Consider the following 23855-nt stretch of genomic DNA (forward strand, 5'->3'; position numbering starts at 1 on the left):
AACTAAAAGTGCCATTGTGATTTCTCAGAATTTTTGCAAAATAAATAATAATTTTCGTTAGTTTCATGTTTTTCTTACACTAACTAGCACTATTCCAGTACCCAAGTATCCCACTAGTTACGTGAGAAATTTTGTGAATTTTTGTGTCATTTCCTTACAGCAGACAACTCGAGAAGATATTTATTGCTGAAAGTTTTTCAGGCATTTCTCTTTAGAACGTTAGGAGCGTCTGTCTGACTTCTGTAGTAGTGTGGCGGTGGAAATTGCATCTTGCGGGAGCCACAGGGTAAAGGGTACATCTCAGATTAATCCGTTGGGCAGAATGACACAATAGCAGATCAATCCCACGGTCACAATGTGCTTTTGTGTGTGCAACACTTCAGGGAAGGCGGAAAATAGTCTGACAGAAAACGAAGCCCAGCGGGTCTGAGGACGTGCTCGATGGAGTACGGGAAGTTGCGTTGCGTTGGAGGCTCGTCGGATGAGTGTGGAACACGTCGCTGCCATAGTTGGAGTTTCCACGGTATCTGTGCACACATTTCTGAATGCGAAACTTGTCGTCCTTGTGGGTGCCGTGAATGCTGACGGACTACCACAAGGCTGTGCGCTTGGTTTGTTGCCAGATAATGTTGACGCGCCATGACGGTATGGATGGCACTTTCGTTTAATCGATTGTGACAATGGATGAGACGGGAATACCATTTTTCAGTCCTAAAAATGGAGTGACATTCATCTCAATTCAAGCACACACACACACACACACACACACACACACACACACACACACACACACACCATCACTAAAAAAAAATGCGTTGAGTCGTAGTGCTGAAAAACGATGGTGGCATGTTATGGTACGATCCTTAGTCATAGCGTTCCAAAGGGAATTACGGTGACAGCTGTAGTATACCAAGATGTTTTGAAGAACAAGGTCATTCCCGAATTGCGTGAAAAACGACCGATAAAGCCTGCGCTTGTGCTCTTTCACCAAACAGCGCCAGCGCAGCGTGCGAACGCGACCCTGCAGTTTGTTCGTGGCAACAGTTTTGAAGTGATCACTCATACTCTCTAAGCACCTGAACAGACCTGGCTCCTAGCGACTTTGGATTTTCCAGCGATGAAAGACACTCTCCACGGCCACCGCTATTGCATCAGCGATTTTCCAGTGGTCGAAGCAGGCTGCTACAGAGGCGTTCGCAGCGACCGTGTGACAATACAGTCGACATTGTAAAAACATGCAAGATTATGTCAAGGAGACGTGACACAAGTTTCGTAGTTGTTGTGCGATTAATTTTAAGAGGAAACAAAGTCGTTGTTATAACATGAATGCACCTCGTAAGAAGCTGCACTATATGATCAAAGGTGTCCCGTCACGTGCCTGAAAATGACTTACAAGTTCGTGGCGTCCTCCATGGGAAATTCTGGAGTTCAATATGTTGTTGGCGCACCCTTAGCCTTGATGACAGCTTCCACTCTCGCTGGCTTACGATCAATCAGGTGCTGGAAGGTTTCTTGGGGAACGGCAGCCCATTCTTCACGGAGTGCTGCACTGAGGTATCGATGTCGGTCGGTGAGGCCTGGCACGAAGTCGGCGTTCCAAAACATCCCAAAGGTGTTCTATAGGATTCAGGTGAGGACTCTGTGCAGGCAAGTCCATTACACGGATGTTATTGTCGTGTAACCACTCCGCCACAGGCCGTGCGTTATGAACAGATGCTCGATCGTGTTGAAAGATGTAATCGCCATCCCCGAATTGCTCTTCAACAATGGGAAGCAAGAAGGTGCTTAAAACACCAATGTAGGCTGTGCTGTGATAGTGCAACGCAAAACAGCAAGTGGTGCAAACCCCCTCCATGACCACACCATAACACCACCTGCTACTATTGGCACTATACACGCCGGCAGATGGCGTTCACCCGGCATTCGCCATACTCACACGCTGTCATCGGATAGCGACATGTGTACCGAGATTCGTCATCCCCGCCCAACATTTTTCCACTGTTCAATCATCCAATGTTCATGCGCCTTACACCAAGCGAGGCGTCGTTTGGCATATACTAGCTTGATGTGTGGCTTATGAACAGCCGCTCGACCATGAAATCCAAGTTATCTCACCTCCCCCCTCCCCCCCCCTACCTGTCATAGTATTTGCAGTGGATCCTGATGCAGTTTGGAATTCCTGTGTGATGGTCTGGATAGATGTCTGTCTATTACACATTACGACCCTCTTCAACTGTCGGCGGTCTCTGTCAGTCAACAGACGCGATCGGCCTGTACGCTTTTGTGCTGTAGGTGCTCCTTCACGTTTCCCCTTCACTATCACATCGGAAACAGTGGACATAGGGATGTTTAAGAGTGTGGAAGTCTCGCGTACAGACGTATGACAAAAGTGACACCCAGCCACCTGACCACGTTCGAAGTCCTTGACTTCCGCAGAGCGCCCCATTCTGCTCTCGCACGATGTCTAATGACTACTGAGGTCGCTGATATGGAGTACCTGGAACTAGATGTCAGCACAATGCACCTAATATGAAAAACGTCTGTTTTTGGGGCTGTCCGGATACTTTTGATCACATAGTGTACCTCCGCATACCGCTGCAAAATTACGTTTCGCAAATATTTAACGCAAAATAATGTGGCACTTTAGCTCAGCGAAACAGATAAACATATGGAAAGAAAATATAGAGCCGCTATGCTGCACCTGTCCTTGTATCCATTTACCATTCTCCGGCTTGTTTGGTTTAAGTGTGTTAGAAATGTGGTTCATATTCTAATAATGCGGCTTTTTCGATCAATGACGATTTGTGCACAGTAATCGCTAGCCACTGTAGCATAAATAATGTTATTCACCAAACGTTATTGAAAAATAAGATGTGATTATTCAGTCACTACGAGACACAGTCTACGTTCTATTAAAACTGGCTCCATACTTGGAAGTTGTGCTGTTTACTGCAAACGGATCAAATTGTTCTGAGCACTATGGGACTTAATATCTGAGGTCATCAGTCCCCTAGAACTTAGAACTACTTAACTAACTAAAGACATCACACGCATCCATGGCCGAGGCAGGATTCGAACCTGCGACGTAGCAGTCGCGCGGTTCCGGACTGAAGCGCTTAGAACCGCTCGGACACCGCGGCCGGCTGTTTACTGCAACTAATCATCATTTATAAATACAAGTCACGAGAAACTAACTTCTCCAGCGACAGCATCGGAAAAATATTTGACTAATAGAAATGATTAATAGAAGGACATACATTCATATTGTAGTTACTCGTTTCGGGCCGCAAATGGGAACAACAGTGCACAAAGATTCATGGCTCACTTTTTTCGTCACACTTTGGCTACGTAATATCTTCTCGAAATTCCATCGAAAGCAATTTTTCCGCTAAGCGGCTACAGTAAATATAACTTAGTTGCTGTTTGTCCGATAAAGGATTCGAAGCATTTTCGCCTCATCAGCAAAGTATGCTAAGGAAAAACGGAAGAAAGACTAAGGTTTAAGTCACGTTGATTACGAGATGATTAGAGACGGACCACCAGCTCGATATGAAGGGTTCGAATCCTGCCTCGGGCATGGATGTGTGTGATGTCCTTAGGTTAGTTAGGTTTAAGTAGTTCAAGTTCTAGGGGACTGATGACCTCTGCAGTTAAGTCCCATAGTGCTCAGAGCCATTTGAACCATTTTGATATGGAGGGGGTAGGATGGGGAAAAAATAATCGTGTCGTTTTCAGAGTTACCGTCTGGGCACTTGTATGAAAAGAGTTCGAGAAATTACAAGACTTTGCAAAAACAGACATAATGTCTTATGGGATAACAGCAATCAGTGATTTTGTAATGTTACTTAAAATCCGTCTTGATTGCAAATTTTTTTTTATTATTCATATGACCGGTTTCGGTTCATTCAGAACCATCTTCAGATCTGATATTTCAGTTACAGGAGTAACCCGTCCAAATCCAGCAGCTTTCACATGCTACGTCACATGGTTCTGAATGAACCGAAACCGGTCATATGAATAATAAAAAAAAATTTGCAATCAAGACGGATTTTAAGTAACATTATAAATTACAAGACACGTAAATCTCGATGGGCGCACGAAGATCTCAACCGTAGTGTTTCCGAAGAAGAGTCCAGCTACTATACCACTGCGGTACCTTGATGGGTTACGCTAAAAGATGCCGTAGGTATACTGTAATGTAATACTGCCCCCGTTATTGAGATGTCCCCGCCAGACTGGATAGATCGTCGCTGATACTGTAGCTGCTCATGACCCAACCTTGTCGTACGATTACTTTAAATAGGAATTATATGGATAGAAAAAATTGCTTTATGTCTTGAAAAACCGAGAAAAGAACCCAAAAAAAAAATGAAAATCTCGAGAGTAACTGGTCAACTTCGCCCCTTACCACACTATTTAGTGCTGATGAAACCACACAAGAAGTCATTAAAAATACCGCTCTATGATATCAGACGCTCTCCAGCCTAAAGAACAGGAGAATATTCTCTCACAATTATATCTTCGCTAGCCTCTTGTACTGCAGCGTAAATGCCATTAGCAGCTGTGACAGCTTTAACTGTGAAATAATACGACTGAATTTTCTCATGCTGAGAAACTAGAAGGAACAATGCGTTTTACTTGGTAAAAACTTTCTAAAGCGAAGATCGCATGTAATCACTTCTTTCTTTAAAATCAATGGCTTTCGCCAGACTTTGTTGTCATCTACAGGTCTTAAAATAATGTAAATAAAATGTGCTACATCATATAAAGGTTTGTCATAAATAAAACACTACCAAGAAGCACTTCGTGCACGTGCCATGTCCATACACTTGGCACTCACAGACGATTGTCACGCCATAGAAACACAGTACACAATAAAAGTACGATAGCACATCTGTTAACGTTAGCTAGACATGTTCTGATAATTCAATGACGTAACAATACTTTGGACATGTGCACAAGATGGTTATTGATTTTAAACGTTTTACTTATGACAAACCTTAGTATTATGTTCTATATTTTATCTACATGACAACTTCGCATGATGTCCGACTCAAAATGAACACGTTCTATAACATAAATTTTTGAGGACCTGAACGTGACACCAAAGTGTGTCGAAACCGGTTGTTTGTAAATAAATAAATATTAATGCCATAGTGGCTTTAGAAAGGTTTTACCATGTGAGATAATTTTTTGATTTAGTGTTTTGGTTGGATCAGGCGGCCGACTCGGGACAAGACAGCGCGGCAGGATACATGTAGTTATTTCCGAGCTAATCGCTGCCTTTGTTTATTTACGTGAAAGACCACGTGGATTCAACAATGACGTCTAGACTAGCGGTGGTTCCGTTTGACGGACGCAGGGAGTCGCTGGGCTTTGATCGACTCGGCGTAGCTGCCACACAGACTGGCTGTTGACATTCCACGGCGGCCGACAGCAGAGCGATATTCTAGCGCAGACACAGCGTGCCCGAGCGATCGACGTCCTTAACTGTGAGGGCACCACCACCTCAAAGAGCACCTTCATCAAATCCTTTGTTTGTACAATTTTAGTCACTTTTTGTTGAGAACTCCCACATATGAGTGTCGTGTATTTAGTGCACCTTCATAAATGTGCACAAAACATACTGCCGTCTGTATAAGCAAACTAGAATTATACCTGCAATGTTTTGTAACATTAACAAGAGGAGGTGGAGATTAGTGTTTTACGTTCCGTCGACAACGACATCATTAGAGGTGGAGCGGAAGCTCGGATTAGGGAAGGATGCGTAAGGAAATCATGCGCGTCCTTTGAAAGGAAACTTAACGGCATTTGCCTGAAACGATTTAGGAAAATCACGGAAACCCTAAATCATGATTGCCAGGCGCGGGCTTGAACCGTTGTCCTTTCGAATGTGAGTCGAGTGTGCTGAACATTACGCCACTCCGCTCGGTCACAATGGCAAGATGTTAGTGTTACTGAGACCGCCAGGTGGGTGAAGCTCCACATTCCTTTCCATACAGTTACCGCTAGATGGCATACTCATTACAGGATATTCCTCCAAAGAGTCATCAGGCGCATTTTGTCTGGTGTTTGGGCAGATATTTGCAATTTACTTTTTGCAATGTATAGCTAGAGTCAGCCCAAACAGATGCTACTCATCACATCTTTTATGCGACGGCTAATGTTAGTTTGTATCTCGTTAACATAAAATGATTTTTAAAACGGAATTTTGAATGGCCAGTCGATAGAGCGGACCCCCATTAGGTCTAGTGTGATATTTGTAATGCCAGTTTGTGTTAACTGGGACAGTAGAGCATGAAGAATATGCAGTACTCCAGCAGCTACTGAGGAGCTCTGCTGCATAGTGGTAGCAGTCGGCACCGCCAGGGAGGTACTGACGCTCCTGGAGTACTGTTTTTTTTTTCCTTTTTTTACTGTCCCTGTTAATACATATAGATGAAACGAAAATCGCACAAGGCTAATTTGGGACCGCCCCATCGAATGGACACACAATATTACGCTTTAAAAATCATATTGCTCGTTACATGAAACAAACCGATGCTTTCCATCGATACTGGGCATCGCATGAGAGACGTCATTAGCAGTATTTGTTTGGGCTGTCGTCGGCTACGCACTGCAGAAAGAGAACTGCAAATATCTGCCGAAACACCAGAGAAAATGCGCCTCATGACTCTCAGAAGAGGTGAAATGCAGTTGCCAATCGGTTATACCAAGACATCGTTACCTAAACGGTACCTCTAGCTTGTTACTGGTGCGTGGCTGAAGTGAATACAACTTCTATGTGGCTTTCCGTTTAATGTGGAGGGTAATGAACAGTCTGGTGTGAGGCAGTATATACGTTGCACGAACAAAAGAATAGTGAAATATTAATCATTTATTATGTTTCTTGCCGGCCGCGGTGGTCTAGCGGTTCTAGGCGCTCAGTCCGGAACCGCGCGGCTGCTACGGCCGCAGGTTCGAATCCTGCCTCAGGCATGGATGTGTGTGATGTCCTTAGGTTAGTTAGGTTTAAGTAGTTCTAAGTTCTAGGGGACTGATGACCACAGATGTTAAGTCCCATAGTTCTCAGAGCCATTATGTTTCTTGACGTTCCGGAAATAATGGCAAACAGATAAACTTTCTTTCTCACTTCATACGTTCTGAAAGCATTGCAGATTTTAGCGCTGCGATATTCGTCATTGTAGTTAGCACCCTTTGGGCTTTCAATATGTTTTTTTGTGTCCTCGTGTAATACTTCTTCAGTGAGGGGTTGTGGACCGAACAACGTTCTCTAATGCTGGGAATATCGGAAAAACATATTTCTGAACTGACATTTAGAAAAGCTAACATAAAAATTCTGGAAAACAATTTAAAAGTAGCTGATTTTTCGAGAGCGAAACGTTGATACTGCCGGCCGCTGTGACCGAGCGGTTGTAGGCGCTTTAGTCCGGAACAGCACTGCTGCGATGGTCGCAGGTTCGAATCCTGCCTCGGGCATGGATGTGTGTGATGTCCTTAGGTTAGTTAGGCTTAACTAGTTCTAAGTCTAAGGCACTGTTGATCTCAGATGTTAAGTCCCATAGTGCTTAGAGCCATGTGAACCATTTTTGAAGGTTGATACTTTCTACACAGATGTGGTAACAGTAATGCAGATAAATAGTTACCCACGGTAAACACATTATCAAGATACCAAATGTCAGATTTATATTCCTTGCTCTTCATTTTCCATTACGAATGATTTCGCGTGTTCATGTTAATGAACATTAGTTAACAAAAGAAGTCTGTAAAGAAAAAGTTTGTGGCTAGTAAATTGGATGTATTAGTAAAGAAAGATGTTAATAGACGCAAATCAAATTTTTGACATTAAGAAACCGCTACCAGAGGTGAAGGATGCGGTAATTAATAAAATAATAAAAACATATTGATTGGACAAAGGTTTGAACCGAAGGTACATGATACAGTAGTAAAACACAATATTACTTAGCCACCAATGCACAAACTATAGTATGCCATTAAATAGCTGTGAGATGCAGAGTGTTTTGCACCAAATGAGTAACTGCAATCTTTGTTGGGCAACTACTCTCATCGTACAACAATTATCTGATGAGTACGAAAGTACCTTTGTATCCATTATTGTGCTGCCAACATGCAAACTGTGCACTAAAAGATCTGTTATATTTCTATCTGCAAATACTTAAGCCGCGGAGTAGATATGTCTCCGTAGCATCTATTCTATCGGGTGTGCTAGACCTGTTCGTTTCACAGGAGAACTTTTCTGAAGATTGAAAGGTAGGATACGAGGTGCTCGCAGAAGTAAAGCTGTGAGGACAGGGCATGAGTCGTGCTTCGGTTGCCAGACGGCAGAGCAGTTGCCAATGAAAGGCAAAAGCCTAACGTTTCAATTCCGCTCTAGTACACAGTTATAATCTGCCAGGCTGTTCAATATCAACGTACACTACGCTTCAGAGAGAAAAATTCAGGTATTAGGAGCATTAAAATCGGTCTACAAAGGCGCCGCGCATTATACACTGAAGCCCCAAAGAAACTTGTATAGGCATGCATATTCAGAGACCTATGTAAACAGGCAGAATACGACGCTGCGGTCGGAAACACCTATAAGACAACAAGTGTCTGGGGCAGTTGTTAAATCGGTTCCCGCCGCCACAATGACAGGTTATCAAGATTTAAGTGAGTTTGGTGTTATAGTCGGCGCACGAGCGATGGGACGCACCAACTCCGAGGTGGCGATAAAGTGGGCATTTTCCCGTACGACCATTTCACAAGTGTACCATGAATATCAGCAATCCAGTGAAACATCAAACTCCGACATCGCTGCAGCCGGAAAAAGATATAGGATGAACGGGACCAACGACGATTGAAGATAATTGTTCAACGTGACAGAAGTGCAACCCTTCCGCAAATTGCTGCTGATTTCCATGATGGACCATGAACAAGTGTCAGCGTGCCAGCCATTCAACTAAACTTAATCGATATGGGCTTTCGGAGCCGAAGACCCTCTCGTGTACCTTTGATGACGGCACGACACAAAGCTTTACACCTCGCCTGGGCCTATCAACAACGACATTGCACTGTTGATGACTGGAAACATGCTGCCTGGTCGGACGATTCTCGTTTCAAATTGTATCGAGTGGATGGACTTGTACGGGCATGGACACAACTTTATGAGTCCATGGACCGTGTTCCAGTCCAGGGGACTGTTCAAACTGGTGCAGGCTCTTTAACGGTGTAGGGCGTGTTCAGTTGGAGTAATATGGGACTTCTGATACGTCTAGATAGACGCTGAGAGGTGACACATACGTAAGCATCCTGTATGATCACCTGCATCCATTCATATCAATTGTGCATTCCGACGGACTTGGGCAATTCCAGCAGGACAATGCGATTCATGGTGTCGGTCCCTCCAGCACTACTTCAGACATTAGTCGATTACATGCCAAGTCGTACTGCGGCACTTATGCGTGCTCTCGGGGACCGCGCGGGGTAGCCGCGAGGTCAATGGCGTTTTGTCACGGTCCGCACGGCTCCCCCCGTCGGAGGTTCGAGTCCTCCCTCGGGCACGGGTGTATATGTTGTCCTTAGAGTAAGTTAGTTTAAGTTAGATTAAGCAGTGTGTAAGCTTAGGGACCGATGACCTCAGTAGTTTGGTCCCAAAAGACCTTACCACAAATTTCGAAATTTCCGTGTTTGCGGGGGCGCTATAGGATTTAGGCAGGTGTACCAATTTCTTTGGCTCTTCAGCGTATTTCAGCCAGAGTAAACGGAGGACAGATAGAATTAAACGATCATTTCTCCGAAACTTCGTAATTGTCTCCCACTGCGACCCGTAAGTTTTAGCACAAAGGTGTCCACAGCCTTCCTCTGTAATGGTGAAAAAGCATCGCGCCCTGTTACGTCACCCTCGGTCTCGACGACGTTTCAAACAGAAAATTGTCGACACACGCGAAAGAAAATGACACAGCTTAGAAGCTCAAATGCGGTGTGAAGTGGGTTAATGATGTCACATTGGCACAAAATTCCACCAAAGCTCTACTCATCGCCACCGTGGACGTGTCACACGATGGGAAGATCGTGACAGTCCCTTTGACCAACATTACCCCCTTTATTTTGACGTCTCTGCGTCCACCGTTGAAATCACGCAGTTTTCTTATGAGTGGCCGGGGAAAACATTTCAGACACACCGCCGCTCATAATCAGCAATAAAATACCTCAGGAGTTGGCATAAAAGGAGTGAATGAAACCACTAGTCTCCGACGGATGTTGATTCCCACACATTTCACAGTCGAAAGCGACAGTCTGCAGTGCAGTAGGCAACAAGGAGTTCTTGACGATCTTTGAGAGTGCTGACATCTCTGTGATACTTGAACCATTTTCTAGTAACATTATGAGCTAGCAACACCACTGGACATGTTCGTACCCCTTTGGTGTGCAGAGTGACCGCAGTTTTCGCTCTGGTGTGCGGTATGGAACTACTAGGGACCGTTCAAGGCATTCGATCTAATTTGAACGTGATCCGAGGCAGTAAAGGTTGCTTATGTTTTTTCAGTACTCCTGTTTCAGAGCCATCTGTGGCGTGATGGCAGAGGGGTACGACTTGTGTGAGTGAAACAGTAGAGGATCTCTCTGAGACACCCCAATTCGGCAAAACCGTCGGTGGCATCCTCCCACATTTATCGAGAATTTAAAAATTTGCCTGAGAAGTAGCCGTAGGCACCTGCAGGTAGGCAACCTCTTGACAAACCTCCGATGCCAGGCACCTAGAACTGCTTTGCAGGTTTCCTCTGTAGAGGCACATTTTCAAGGGTCTCAGTAAATGTGAGTAGGTGCCACTGAGGGTACTGACGAACTGGGAGGCGTTAGAGGGATACTTTCCCGTCATATTCACACATGTATCAATAGTGTACTACTATGTGATCACGCCACAGGAGGATGTGAAACAGGTGGACAGAGAAAACATAAGCACCCTTCGCTGCTTCGCATCTCTTTCAAATTTCGTCGAATGTTTTGAAAGGTCCTCAGTGATTCCAAACTGTACACTGGATTAAAAGCTCTGGCCGCGCTAATGAGATCTTGTTGAATGTGGTTTCCAGCTCACGAAGTCCTTAGAGAAAGACTGAAGCGTTAGGGAAATGTCAGCAGTATCACAAATCGACAAGGACGTTTTCCTGGTGCTCACTCACTGCAAGTTGTCCACTTAGACCGCAAAATGTACGGGAACTAAAATCCCAAGAAGAGGTGTGGTTTCATTTATGCCTTTTAAGTCACCCTCTAAGGTCGATTCTGAACGTGTCTGGACCACTCGTAAGAAAACCTCGTGATTTCAACGCTGGACGTGACAGTTGTCACCTCCAGCGCAAATGCGTTAAAAGGTGCGAAATGTGGGTCAGAGGGGCAATGACAACCATACCATCGATCGACACGTCCACAGTGGCGTTGAGCAGAATTTTGGTGAAATTTGGTGCCAGTGTGACATCGTTAACCCACTGAGAAGAACTTCTGAGTTCTTTTTTTTTTTTTCGACCTTACTATTTGAAGCCTTGTCAAGCCAGAGCGTACCATCGATCGAAGGGCACCACGCTTTTGCCGATTGCAGAGGAAGTTTGTAGGCATCTCAGAACCAAATTTCAATGAGGGGCAGTATGTCTAAAGTGTGTCCTCGGCCACTCGTAAAAGAATACATGATTTCAACACCGAGCGTCCCTGTTGTCATCTCCAGTGAAATTGCGTTAAGAGAAGATTTGAAATGTGGGTCAGAGGAACTATGAAAACCACACCATCAATCGTCGCATCCACGGTGGCGTTGAGCAGAATTTCGGTATAATTTCGTGGCACTGTGACATCGTTAACCCACTTTACACCAGAAGAACTTCTGAGTTGTAGCGTTTTTTTGCTTATGTCAACACCTTGCTATTCGAAGCCTCGTCAAGCCAGAAGGTACCATCGAAGAGCACCAAGCTTTTGCCCATTGCAGGGGAAGTTTGTAGGCATCTCCAAGCCACATTTCGAACTTACATATCACAATGGGTACAGTTACGAGGTGATCCTTTAATTGTGTTGTTACTCAATTGTTCGTTCTTAATCGATTCCGAGCATGTCGACTGCCTATGGGTGAAGGGCGCTACGGGAGGAACAACTTACATTTATGTCACACAGTGCTGCCACTACCCTTGCGTTAACATACCAATTTATGCCCCATGCGCTGTTGACAATGCCACATACACTCCTGGAAATTGAAATAAGAACACCGTGAATTCATTGTCCCAGGAAGGGGAAACTTTATTGACACATTCCTGGGGTCAGATACATCACATGATCACACTGACAGAACCACAGGCACATAGACACAGGCAACAGAGCATGCACAATGTCGGCACTAGTACAGTGTATATCCACCTTTCGCAGCAATGCAGGCTGCTATTCTCCCATGGAGACGATCGTAGAGATGCTGGATGTAGTCCTGTGGAACGGCTTGCATGCCATTTCCACCTGGCGCCTCAGTTGGACCAGCGTTCGTGCTGGACGTGCAGACCGCATGAGACGACGCTTCATCCAGTCCCAAACATGCTCAATGGGGGACAGATCCGGAGATCTTGCTGGCCAGGGTAGTTGACTTACACCTTCTAGAGCACGTTGGGTGGCACAGGATACATGCGGACGTGCATTGTCCTGTTGGAACAGCAAGTTCCCTTGCCGGTCTAGGAATGGTAGAACGATGGGTTCGATGACGGTTTGGATGTACCGTGCACTATTCAGTGTCCCCTCGACGATCACCAGTGGTGTACGGCCAGTGTAGGAGATCGCTCCCCACACCATGATGCCGGGTGTTGGCCCTGTGTGCCTCGGTCGTATGCAGTCCTGATTGTGGCGCTCACCTGCACGGCGCCAAACACGCATACGACCATCATTGGCACCAAGGCAGAAGCGACTCTCATCGCTGAAGACGACACGTATCCATTCGTCCCTCCATTCACGCCTGTCGCGACACTACTGGAGGCGGGCTGCACGATGTTGGGGCGTGAGCGGAAGACGGCCTAACGGTGTGCGGGACCGTAGCCCAGCTTCATGGAGACGGTTGCGAATGGTCCTCGCCGATACCCCAGGAGCAACAGTGTCCCTAATTTGCTGGGAAGTGGCGGTGCGGTCCCCTACGGCACTGCGTAGGATCCTACGGTCTTGGCGTGCATCCGTGCGTCGCTGCGGTCCGGTCCCAGGTCGACGGGCACGTGCACCTTCCGCCGACCACTGGCGACAACATCGATGTACTGTGGAGACCTCACGCCCCACGTGTTGAGCAATTCGGCGGTACGTCCACCCGGCCTCCCGCATGCCCACTATACGCCCTCGCTCAAAGTCCGTCAACTGCACATACGGTTCACGTCCACGCTGTCGCGGCATGCTACCAGTGTTAAAGACTGCGATGGAGCTCCGTATGCCACGGCAAACTGGCTGACACTGACGGCGGCGATGCACAAATGCTGCGCAGCTAGCGCCATTCGACGGCCAACACCGCGGTTCCTGGTGTGTCCGCTGTGCCGTGCGTGTGATCATTGCTTGTACAGCCCTCTCGCAGTGTCCGGAGCAAGTATGGTGGGTCTGACACACCGGTGCCAATGTGTTCTTTTTTCCATTTCCAGGAGTGTATTTTCTGCCGTATCAGCTGACAACTACTTTGTATTGCTCGTATGCGAAAGTAAAAACATGCAGGAGTTGATAAATGCTTGCACGATTTGTGAAATCGAAATTGGTAACTTGTTGTTGAACGAAGGCGTTTGTTTCTACTAATTCTGTATCAGTTCTCACAGTAGGCATTCTGAAATTAAGAACCAGTAGTAAGACTTATATTTTAGCACTAGAAAAAAAGATTAAAATTTTGAACGTTAATTAACACGTGTAATGTTAAATTGCAGGCGTGAAGAAATCACTCCGAACGTGTCTGATTTTGTATTCCTGTTCAGTTTATTACTATCGTCGCTTCTATCCGATCCAGTAGTAACTACAGTGATTTAGTTTATTGCGAGTGGAACTTACTGTAGTACCCTTCCCAGTCATCACCAGTTACAAACAGCGGGGTGTCACCAGCAGTCTTAAACAGATTGTCAGTGGACAGCACTCAGCTGGAGGCGCACTCACCCCATGGCGCTGCTGTAGTGCCGGCGTTTGACGGCATCGATGATGGCGCTGCCGTTGCGCGGGTCGCCTCCGGCGTCCAGCACGGCGACGAGCGCGTGCGAGTAGACCAGGACGGCGTCGTACAGGTACGCCGCCTCGGGCCGGATCTGCTGGACGAGACCACCACGCTCTTACTCTCTCTCACTTGTTTACAGGGCGGCAACACAGGCAAAATACCTAATCACACTACTTCAAAAGAGACGGATTACATTTTTATCTCCTTTGCTGACGTTATTAAAGGACGGTATGCAGTCTTACAAGGGAACCTCCCCATCGCATCCCCTCAGATTTAGTTATAAATTGGTACAGTGGATAGGCCTTGAAAAACTGAACACAGATCAATCGAGAAAACAGGAAGAAGTTATGTGCAACTGTGAAAAAAAAGCAAAATATAGAAACTGAGTAGTCCATGTGCAAGATAGGCAATATTAAGGTATTGTGAGCTCAGGAGCACCGTGGTCCCGTGGTTAGCGTGAACAACTACGGAACGAGAGGTCCTTGGTTCAAATCTTTCCTCGTGTGAAAATTTTAATTTTTTATTTTCAGACAATTACTATCCGTCACTCCGATGCGAAGTAGCTGTGCCATAGTATGGGGACGCTAGACCTAAACAAGAAAACCTAAATCGGGCAAGGTAGAAGAATCTTTTTATCCATTCGCCAAGTTAGGTGGGTCGACAACATATTCCTGTCATGTGACGCACATGCCGTCACCAGTGTCGTATATAATATATCAGACGTGTTTTCCTTTGGAGGAATCGGTTGACCTATGACCTTGCGATCAAATGTTTTCGGTTGCCATTGGAGAGGCACGTCCTTTCGTCTACTAATCGCACGGTTTTGCGGTGCGGTCGCAAAACACATACACTAAACTTCTTACAGTGAACAGAGACGTCAATGAACGAACGGACGGATCATAACTTTGCCAAAATAAAGAAAGTAAAATTCTCATGCGATGGGAGACTTGAATCAAGAACCTCTCGTTCCGCAACTGCTCACGCTAACCACGGGACCACGGTGCTCCTGAGTTCACTGTTCCTTAATGTTGCCTATCTTGCGCATGGACTACTCAGTTTGTATATTTTGCCTTTTTTTCATAGTTGCACATAACTTCTTCCTGTTTTCTCGATTGATCTGTGTTCAGTTTTTCAAGGCCTATCCACTGTGCCAACTTATAAGTAAATCTGAGGGGGGTGCGATGGGGAGGTTCCCTTGTTAGCAAAACATATTTTCAGAGATTAGTGGCGGATTATGGGGGCGGGTGGGATTGGCGGGGGAGGAGGGCGTTGGCTGACAGAACATGGCAGCGTTATATAAAGGGAATGAGTACTGAAGCATAGATGCAAAGGGTCACCGATCTTGCTCCTCTTCCGCGCTCTTGTGAATTTTTTTCTTTTTTTTATATATTTTTTGACTGATTTGATGTGGCGCACCACGAATTCCTCTCCCGTGTCAAGCGTCTCATATCAGAGTAGCATTTACGACCTACATCTTTATTTCTCTATCCTAACCTTGTATCTAACAAATGCTGCTCTAGCACAATTCGCTTCTCAATCATTTTCGAAAACTCGAGGTCCAGAATGTCACGAGAGCACTAGCCATAGAGAAGGAACGTTAGCGCAGTCGCCTAAGGTGCCTGACTAGAATTCTGGCAGCACATATACACTGATCACACGCATCCGAACGCCCATTAGTTGACATTAATATGAGGTGTGTCCACTATTCGCCTTTATGATGGCTTGAACTATACTGGAGAAGGGACGAGAGCTTATTCTCCCACAAAAGCCGAAACTCGAGAAGGTTAGACGTTGGGACCTCGAGCAAAGTCCACGTAATAACTCATCCCAAAGGTTAGTTTACTCATGTTGAGATCGAAGGGGCGATGTGTAGTGATTAGTTAGGAGCAAAGGAACTTCTTACTGGAGATAGTTATGAAAAAAAAAGGAAAAAAAGCTTTATTGTAAATAACCAGTTTCTATAAAACTAAGTTACCATCTTGAGATCTGTAATAAAATTACAAGACGTGTTACAAACTGTCACACAGACAACGCAACAATAACCCATAGAAGCCGGCCGGAGTGGCCGTGCGGTTCTAGACGCTACAGTCTGGAACCGAGCGACCGCTACGGTCGCAGGTTCGAATCCTGCCTCGGGCATGGATGTGTGTGATGTCCTTAGGTTAGTTAGTTTTATTAATTCTAAGTTCAAGGCGACTGATGACCTCAGAAGTTAAGTCGCATAGTGTTCAGAGCCATTTCAACCATTTGAACCCATAGAAGAACCGAAAGACAGCACACCTTCCTAAAGATTTTTACTAACATCTTGTGACAGCTACACACAAAATTACTCCATTGTATTTCCAGGTACGTAAAACATGGAATGTGTGGAATGGAATGACCATGTTTTTTAATTTTTGTTTTTAATTTTTAAATCTGCTGGTCTGCCTCATGTATCGTTATTCCCAAATGGTATATATATGTTAATCTACATTCAGATCTGATGATGGCACTTTTAGTGTGTTGAAACCGGTTATCCAGTACATAATATTTAAGCGATACTGGCTTTTGAATTATTTCTACAACAGAGTGATCGCCCCGCTACGCACTACTTGTTCACTGCAAAATAGATTTAAGTGTCAGGAAGTCTTTCCTGAAAGTATTTGTATGGAAGTGAAAGATGGACGATAAAGTAGACAAGAAGAGAATAGAAGCTTTTGAAATGTGGTGCTACAGAAGAATGATGAAGATTAGAAAGGTAGATATGGTAACTGCTGATGAGGTACTGAATTGAACTAAGGAGAAAAGGAATTTGGCGCACAAGATTAGAAGAAGGGATCGGTTCGTAGGACACGTTCTGTGGCATCAAGGGATCACCAATTTAGTATTGGAGAGAAGCGTGGAAGGTAAAAATCATAAAGGGAGACCAAGAGATGAATACACTAAGCAGAGTCAGATGGATGTAAGTTGCCGTACTCACTCAGAGATGAAGAGGCTTGCACAGGATAGAGTAGCATGGAGAGCTGCATCAAACCTGTCTTTGGACTGAAGACAAAAAATATTTCTTACTCGGCGATCGCGCTACGATTACCAATGGCTGTTACTCGCTCTTGTACATCAAGATTCAGTCGATTTGCACTCACGTTGCTGCTCGATGGCTGACGTCTTCGTATGGACTACAATACGAGAAACCTTGTAGAACTTTGATGCTTGCTTTCTGGAAAAAGACTTCAGAAGAGCAACGTACTAGCCCAGCATTTATTACATCTAAATTTGCGAAAGCTGACCAAAATGACTGACTCGATGCGTATATGATTCCTTTATTAGGGCTAACAGCTATTTTCCGTAACTATGGTTCTCCATGAAACACGATAGAAAATTCCTTGACTAATTACTGGCGCCCAAAATTAGCCGACATTATTCCGTTGAAAACGTCGGCAGTTCGCACTGGAAGTGCAATGAAGCAGATATGACTATATTTTATTCATTTATAGCCGAAATAAAGCACTGATTTTAACAATTGAGTAATTTGTTGAAGTAGTATTATACACATGGTACTATAATTAATGTAATTTCTATGAAATTCCCAATGTTTTTTTTTTTTTTTTTTTACATTTGGACCGGCGAATGTATTGGAAACAACTGAAACATTGTATGCACATGTAAGTGCGAAGACTTCCAAGGCAGAGTCAATTTGAATAAAATCCTTTAGAGCATTAGGCCGCGTCAGTTTGAAATTATAAGCACTATTAAATACGATGTTTCAACCGTCTTTACACGAGTCCTCAGCAAGGCGGCTAAGCATACCCTAAATGTCTATTTAAAAGTAATTTTCGCTTCAAAATGACGTGGCGGAATGCCATAAAGGATTCTATTTACTGTTATTTCTAGGACAGAACTACATTTTCATCAGCGAACTCCCTTTTTGCTACAATGTGCGAAATTTACTTCATCGTTTCCGCATTATGAGAGGAAGCATTTACTTATGTGATTCCCCAAAAATACATATGGACAGATTTCTTGTATTGTCATAAAATATGACATTCCATTTATCTGTCACCAAATATATACAATTAGCGTTCAAATTTTATGTCTTTTTTTCTAAACCCAATGGAGATCCTGTAACAGTATCGAGATACGACCCAAAATATATAAAACAGTTTGAATGTTGAGATACTTGTAATGAATAAGAGAACATTAACGAGAAGCTATATAATCTTACAGAAAAAGAATAATGATATCGTCCGATAGGGTGCCATTGGGAATTTAGGTTCTGCTTCCTGATAAACGTGACCTGTAGATATAGAGCCAAGAAGTTCATTATATTCCTTTTGTTAGCAAAACTGACCACGACAGAAAAAATTAGCAAATAATTTTGAAAGTAATAACACAATTACTGCTTTTATCGATTTTTGTGACACAGGGAAAGGCAGATGTATTATACTAATCAATTTTTCTGCACTGATTCTGAAGAGAAAGTAACATCGTTTTGCTACGAACATCTGGAAGTATGTATATCACATTCTGCCATCGACGTTTTTGTCCCACTGTCCTGAGTATTAATGTCCTGATAGTAGACTCACTTAATCAACAGCTTGAGCCATTTTTATAGAAACTAAAGCATATTGTATGAAATCGAGTGAAATTGAACGGTTACCTGACTGTACGTTAAAAATGAAATTCATACTGCACTTCACTTTCGGCTGCAAATGACGCTTCTCACGGAGTTCTCCGAACTGGTGCTTTGCACCTTCTTTCTTGAGATGGTACATTCGGAGGAATATGGAAGACTCTTAGCAGAGAATCTGCCTTTACTTTGCTGCCGATACTAAAGGTTCAGTTTCAAAGTATTCAGGAGCAATTTATTTGCTGCACAGCTTTGTGTGACCGTTTGATTTAAAATTCAAGAGAAGGGTCCAATCATCCCTTTGTAATTCATCAACGTGAAATTTTTTTGCAGCATTTAAATAAATTAAACACAAGTTAAAAAAGATCGTAAACAATGGAAATGAAATACAAGCAAACCGGTTTTTCATAATTCACTGTATAGAAGCCTTGGTCTCCTTTCGCAATTTTTACATACCACACTTCGCTCCATTCCTTTCTCCCCAGGATGTGTCCTATCAACCTGTCATCCATGTCTCTTTCCTGCACGTGCTTCAAGAGATTTAGAGAAGCCACGAAAAACATAAATCTTGGGTGACCGTACGGGAATTTGAACCACGACCCACACGAATACAGATACTCTATTTACCACAGGTGCAATTCGCGCACTTTCCTTTAATGGCATTGCGTACAGTTTATCGCCCACGTCTCACTTCCGTATAATGCTACAGTCATTCTTTCGGAATACCTGCCAACGCTTAAATTTATATCTAGAGTCACCTTTATTTAGGAAAACTTTTCTTCCTGTTTTCTTTTCTTACATCTGTATTCGTTATCTGTTTCTATGACAAATGGCAAAAACTGAAATTGTCTTATTTCACTTTTTTGTAACATAGAAGAGCTACACTACTGGCCATTAAAATTGCTACACCACGAAGATGGCGTGCTACAGACGCGAAATTTAACCGACAGGAAGAAGATGCTGAGATATGCAAATGATTAGCTTTTCAGAGCATTCACACAAGGTTGGCGCTGGTGACGACACGTACAACGTGCTGACATGAGGAAAGCTTCCAACCGATTTCTCATACACAAACAGCAGTTGACCGCCGTTGCCTGGTGAAACCTTGTTGTGATGCCTCATGTAAGGAGGAGAATTGCGTACCATCACGTTTCCGACTTTGATAAAGGTCGGATTGTAGCCTAACGCGATTGCGGTTTATCGTATCGCGACACTGCTGCTCGCGTTGGTCGAGATCCAATGACTGTTAGCAGAATATGGAATCGGTGGGTTCAGGAGGGTAATACGGAACACCGTGCTGGATCCCAACGGCCTCGTATCACTAGTAGTCGAGATGACCGGCATCTTATCCGCATGGCTGTAACGGACCGTGCAGCCACGTCTCGATCCCTGAGTCAACAGATGGGGACGTTTGCTAGACAACAACCATCTGCACGATCAGTTCGACGACGTTTGCAACAGCATGGACTATCAACTCGGAGACCATGGCTGCGGTTACCCTTGACGCTGCATCACAGATGGGAGCGCCTGCGATAGTGTACTCAACGACGAACATGGGGGCACTAATGGCAAAACGTCATTTTTTCGGGTGAATCCAGGTTCTGTTTACAGCATCATGATGGTCGCATCCGTGTTTGGTGACATCGTGGTAACGCACATTGGAAGCGTGTATTCGTCATCGCCATACTAGCGTATCACTCGGCGTGATGGTATGGGGTGCCATTGGTTACACGTCTCGGTCACCTCTTGTTCGCATTGACGGCACTTTGAACAGTGGACGTTACATTTCAGATATGTTACGATCCCTGCGAAACCCTACATTTCAGCAGGATAATGCACGACCGCATGTTTCAGGTGGTGTACGGGCCTTTATGGATACAGAAAATGTTCGACTGCTGCCCTGGCCAGCAAATTCTCTAGATCTCTCACCAACTGAAAACGTCTGGTCAATGGTGGCCGAGCAACTCGCTCGTCACAATACGCCAGTCACTACTCTTGATGAACTATGGCAACGTGTTGAAGCTGCATGGACAGCTGTACCTTTACACGCCATCCAACCTCTGTTCGACTCAATGCCCAGGCGTATGAAGGCCGTTATTACGGCCAGAGGTGGTTGTTCTGGGCACTGATTTCTCAGGATCTATGCACCCAAATTGCGTGAAAATGTAATCACATGTCAGTTCTAGTATAATGTATTTGTCAAATGAATACCCGTTTATTATCTGCATTTCTGCTTGGTGTAGCAATTTTAATGGCCAGTAGTGTAGATAGATAGCAGATTGTAGTGTCCTCATAGAATAACAGGATGTAGATGTTAGGCATCTGACGTCTAAGAAACTTACTTATGGCCGCAGCACACTGCCGGAAAAAGAAAAACAGGGAGAAACTGACGCTGAAAATGACTAGCAATGCTATAAACGTTTAATGCTCTGGAGCAGTGCCATCAAATCACGATGAAAAAAAGTTTTCTGAAACCGTCTCCACATAGACTCAAAGGAGTTTTCAATTGATATTCGTTTAGTAATGGACATAATGACACGATTAAGGTCCTCAGTCGCCATTACGTACTACCAGGTTGCACTCAGAGGACAGATTACCATAAACTTTGCATTAAGAATGTGAATTTCCTGCCATAATTGAAGAGGTTATGTGCCAAGCAAATGAAACGAACATTTGTTTCACAACATTATTTTCTGTCGTACTGCAATTAACTGGAATTATTACATTTCTGTCACAATCGAACATTTTGCCAGTCTCAGGAGAGCAGGATTCTATACCGGTCTTTCGACATATGATACACACTTGGAGGGTGGTAGCTGCCCACATTATCCGCTTGGGAGGTGGCCTGTTGATAGATTCTGTTTCCTACAGCTGCGTCTTTCCTCGCAATAATTTTTGTTTCCGAGTAGTCTGTCTTCCAACTGGTTTGATTCGGGCCACAACGGATTCCTCTCTTGTGTCAACCTCTACATCTCAGAGTAGCAAATGCAACCTACGTCCTCAATTATTTGGTGATGTATTGCAATCTCTGTCTTCCTCTACAGATTTTACGCTCTACAATTCCCTCTAGTACCCCAATTCTGATGTTAAGTTTTTCACTGATCTCATTTCTGTAACTTCTCTTTACTTTCGTCTTTTTTCTATTTACTCTCAACCAGCATTCTGCACTCATTAAACTGTTCATTCCATTCAACAGGTCCTGTAATTCCTCTTCATTTTCAGTGAGGACAGCAATGTCATCAGCGAACCGTATCATTGATATCCTTTCACCTTAAATTTTAATCTAAAACCATTCTTTTCTTTCCGTCATCGCTTCTTCGATGCACAAATTGAGCAGTAGAGGCGAAAAAAATACCCTTTTTAACGTTAAACTGCTCTCGCCGAAATTTCGCTGGTCGCATTTGTTAATCAGCTCCCTGTGCGAATCTAACTATCTGATACTTATCACAATGATCGATGGAATATTCTGGATAGAACATTCTGCTCGGTGGATTACAGTGCTTTACAGACCTAGAAGCCGCCAACTGTAAATCATATACACTGTCAGATCAAAAGTATCCGAACACCCCTATGTAATACGGAACTGACCGATGGATGTTACGTGAGTTTATGCTCCGATATAAAAGAAAGTGGGAGTATTGTGTTGTCAATAGGGAAGCAGTAGCAACAGAAAAAGGTCAGACAGGAGAGCTCAGTAGCTTCGAATATGGACTAGTCATTGGGTGCCATCTGGGTAACAAATACATCAGTGACATATAAACCTTTCCAGAGCTGACCAAGTCTCGTTGGCAATGAGAGTGTGAAATGCGAACGTAAAGGACAACCAGACCCAAAACAAGACCAGGCAGACCTCATGTGGAGACGGAGACGGAGAGTCCAGCATTGCGAGTGGAGCTGCTCAAGAAGCCAAACATTTCTGCAGTCAGCGCTAAGCGACAGTTGAGATGGGGTAAAAAAAAAAAGCGCCACTGGACAGTGGGTGAGTGGAAACGAGTTATTTGGAGCGATGAAACATGCTGTACTCAGTGAAAATCGGATGGAAGGATCTGGGTTTGACGAATGCCTGGAGAAGTTTACCTGCCATCATGTGTAGTGCCAACAGCGAAGTACGGATGAGGTGGTGTTACGCTATGGGGGTGTTTTTCGTAGTCAGGGTGCGGTGCTCTTATTGTACTTAAGAAAACTTTAAATACGGAAGAACACGAACACGTTTTAAAGCATTGTGTACTGTGTACAGTTGAGAAACAGTTCGGAGACGATGGTTGTTTGTATCAGCAATGAAAAGCCACCCTGTTTCAAAGAAGGGTCTGTGAGGCAATGGTTTACGAACAATAACATCCCTGAAATTGCCTGAAATCACCGTTTGTTTCCACGACCAGTGAATCCTCTAGAACGGAATACACGACAGTTGGATATACTTTCTCAGGGAGAGAGATCCATAGAACCCAATACTGGTCGTATTAGGTGGTGAAATAGCCAAAATGGCTTATCATCGAGAAATGAGAGGACAGTGTATGTGGTGTCTTTTGTTTTCGGAAGCCTGTTTGGGATGTACACTGCCTTTCATTCTATTCAGTTGCGAAAACTGGAAGATTTTGACTTTCAAATTCGAAGATGCTGGATCGAATCGGCGAAAAAAGAAATTTATGTCTTAACTTGACTAAAAAAATGGGATCAGTTGATAGCACACATACTGATGTACCAAGGAATCGTCAGTATAAAGAACGGAAGTGTGTGGGAGGGAGATCAAGGGATAGATACAGAAAGCAGGTTCAAAAGGGTGAATGTTGTGGTAGTTATGCAGGGACGAAGAGGCTAGAGCAGGGTAGAGTACCATGGAGAGCTGTAACAATCCAGTCTACGGACTGTAAACAACAACGACAACGCTAGAAATTTATCTTTCAAAGAGCTTGCATCTGCTTATAGAAACTAATAGTTTGAGTCGTTTATTGCGGAGTAAACGTTATGAAAAATATATTTATTACGAGATTATTCAGAGCGTAATTTTGTTTGAATAACACTTCATCTGATGCGAGGACCCTGATAGGAAATTAACGAGTTTCG

The 23855-nt window shown here is 44.1% G+C and overlaps 1 protein-coding gene across 1 annotated transcript in view; it reads right to left on the reverse strand.

The window, feature by feature from the left end:
* LOC126235131 (guanylate cyclase 32E) overlaps positions 1–23855 on the reverse strand; it is a 954039-nt gene that overhangs the window by 385239 nt on the left and 544945 nt on the right. The window contains exon 8 of the mRNA XM_049943867.1: positions 14131–14276. Within this exon, the coding sequence (XP_049799824.1) occupies positions 14131–14276 (146 nt within the window). The remainder of the gene's footprint in view (positions 1–14130; positions 14277–23855) is intronic.

Source organism: Schistocerca nitens, chromosome 1 (genome assembly GCF_023898315.1).
Source record: "Schistocerca nitens isolate TAMUIC-IGC-003100 chromosome 1, iqSchNite1.1, whole genome shotgun sequence".
Lineage (NCBI taxonomy): Eukaryota > Metazoa > Arthropoda > Insecta > Orthoptera > Acrididae > Schistocerca > Schistocerca nitens.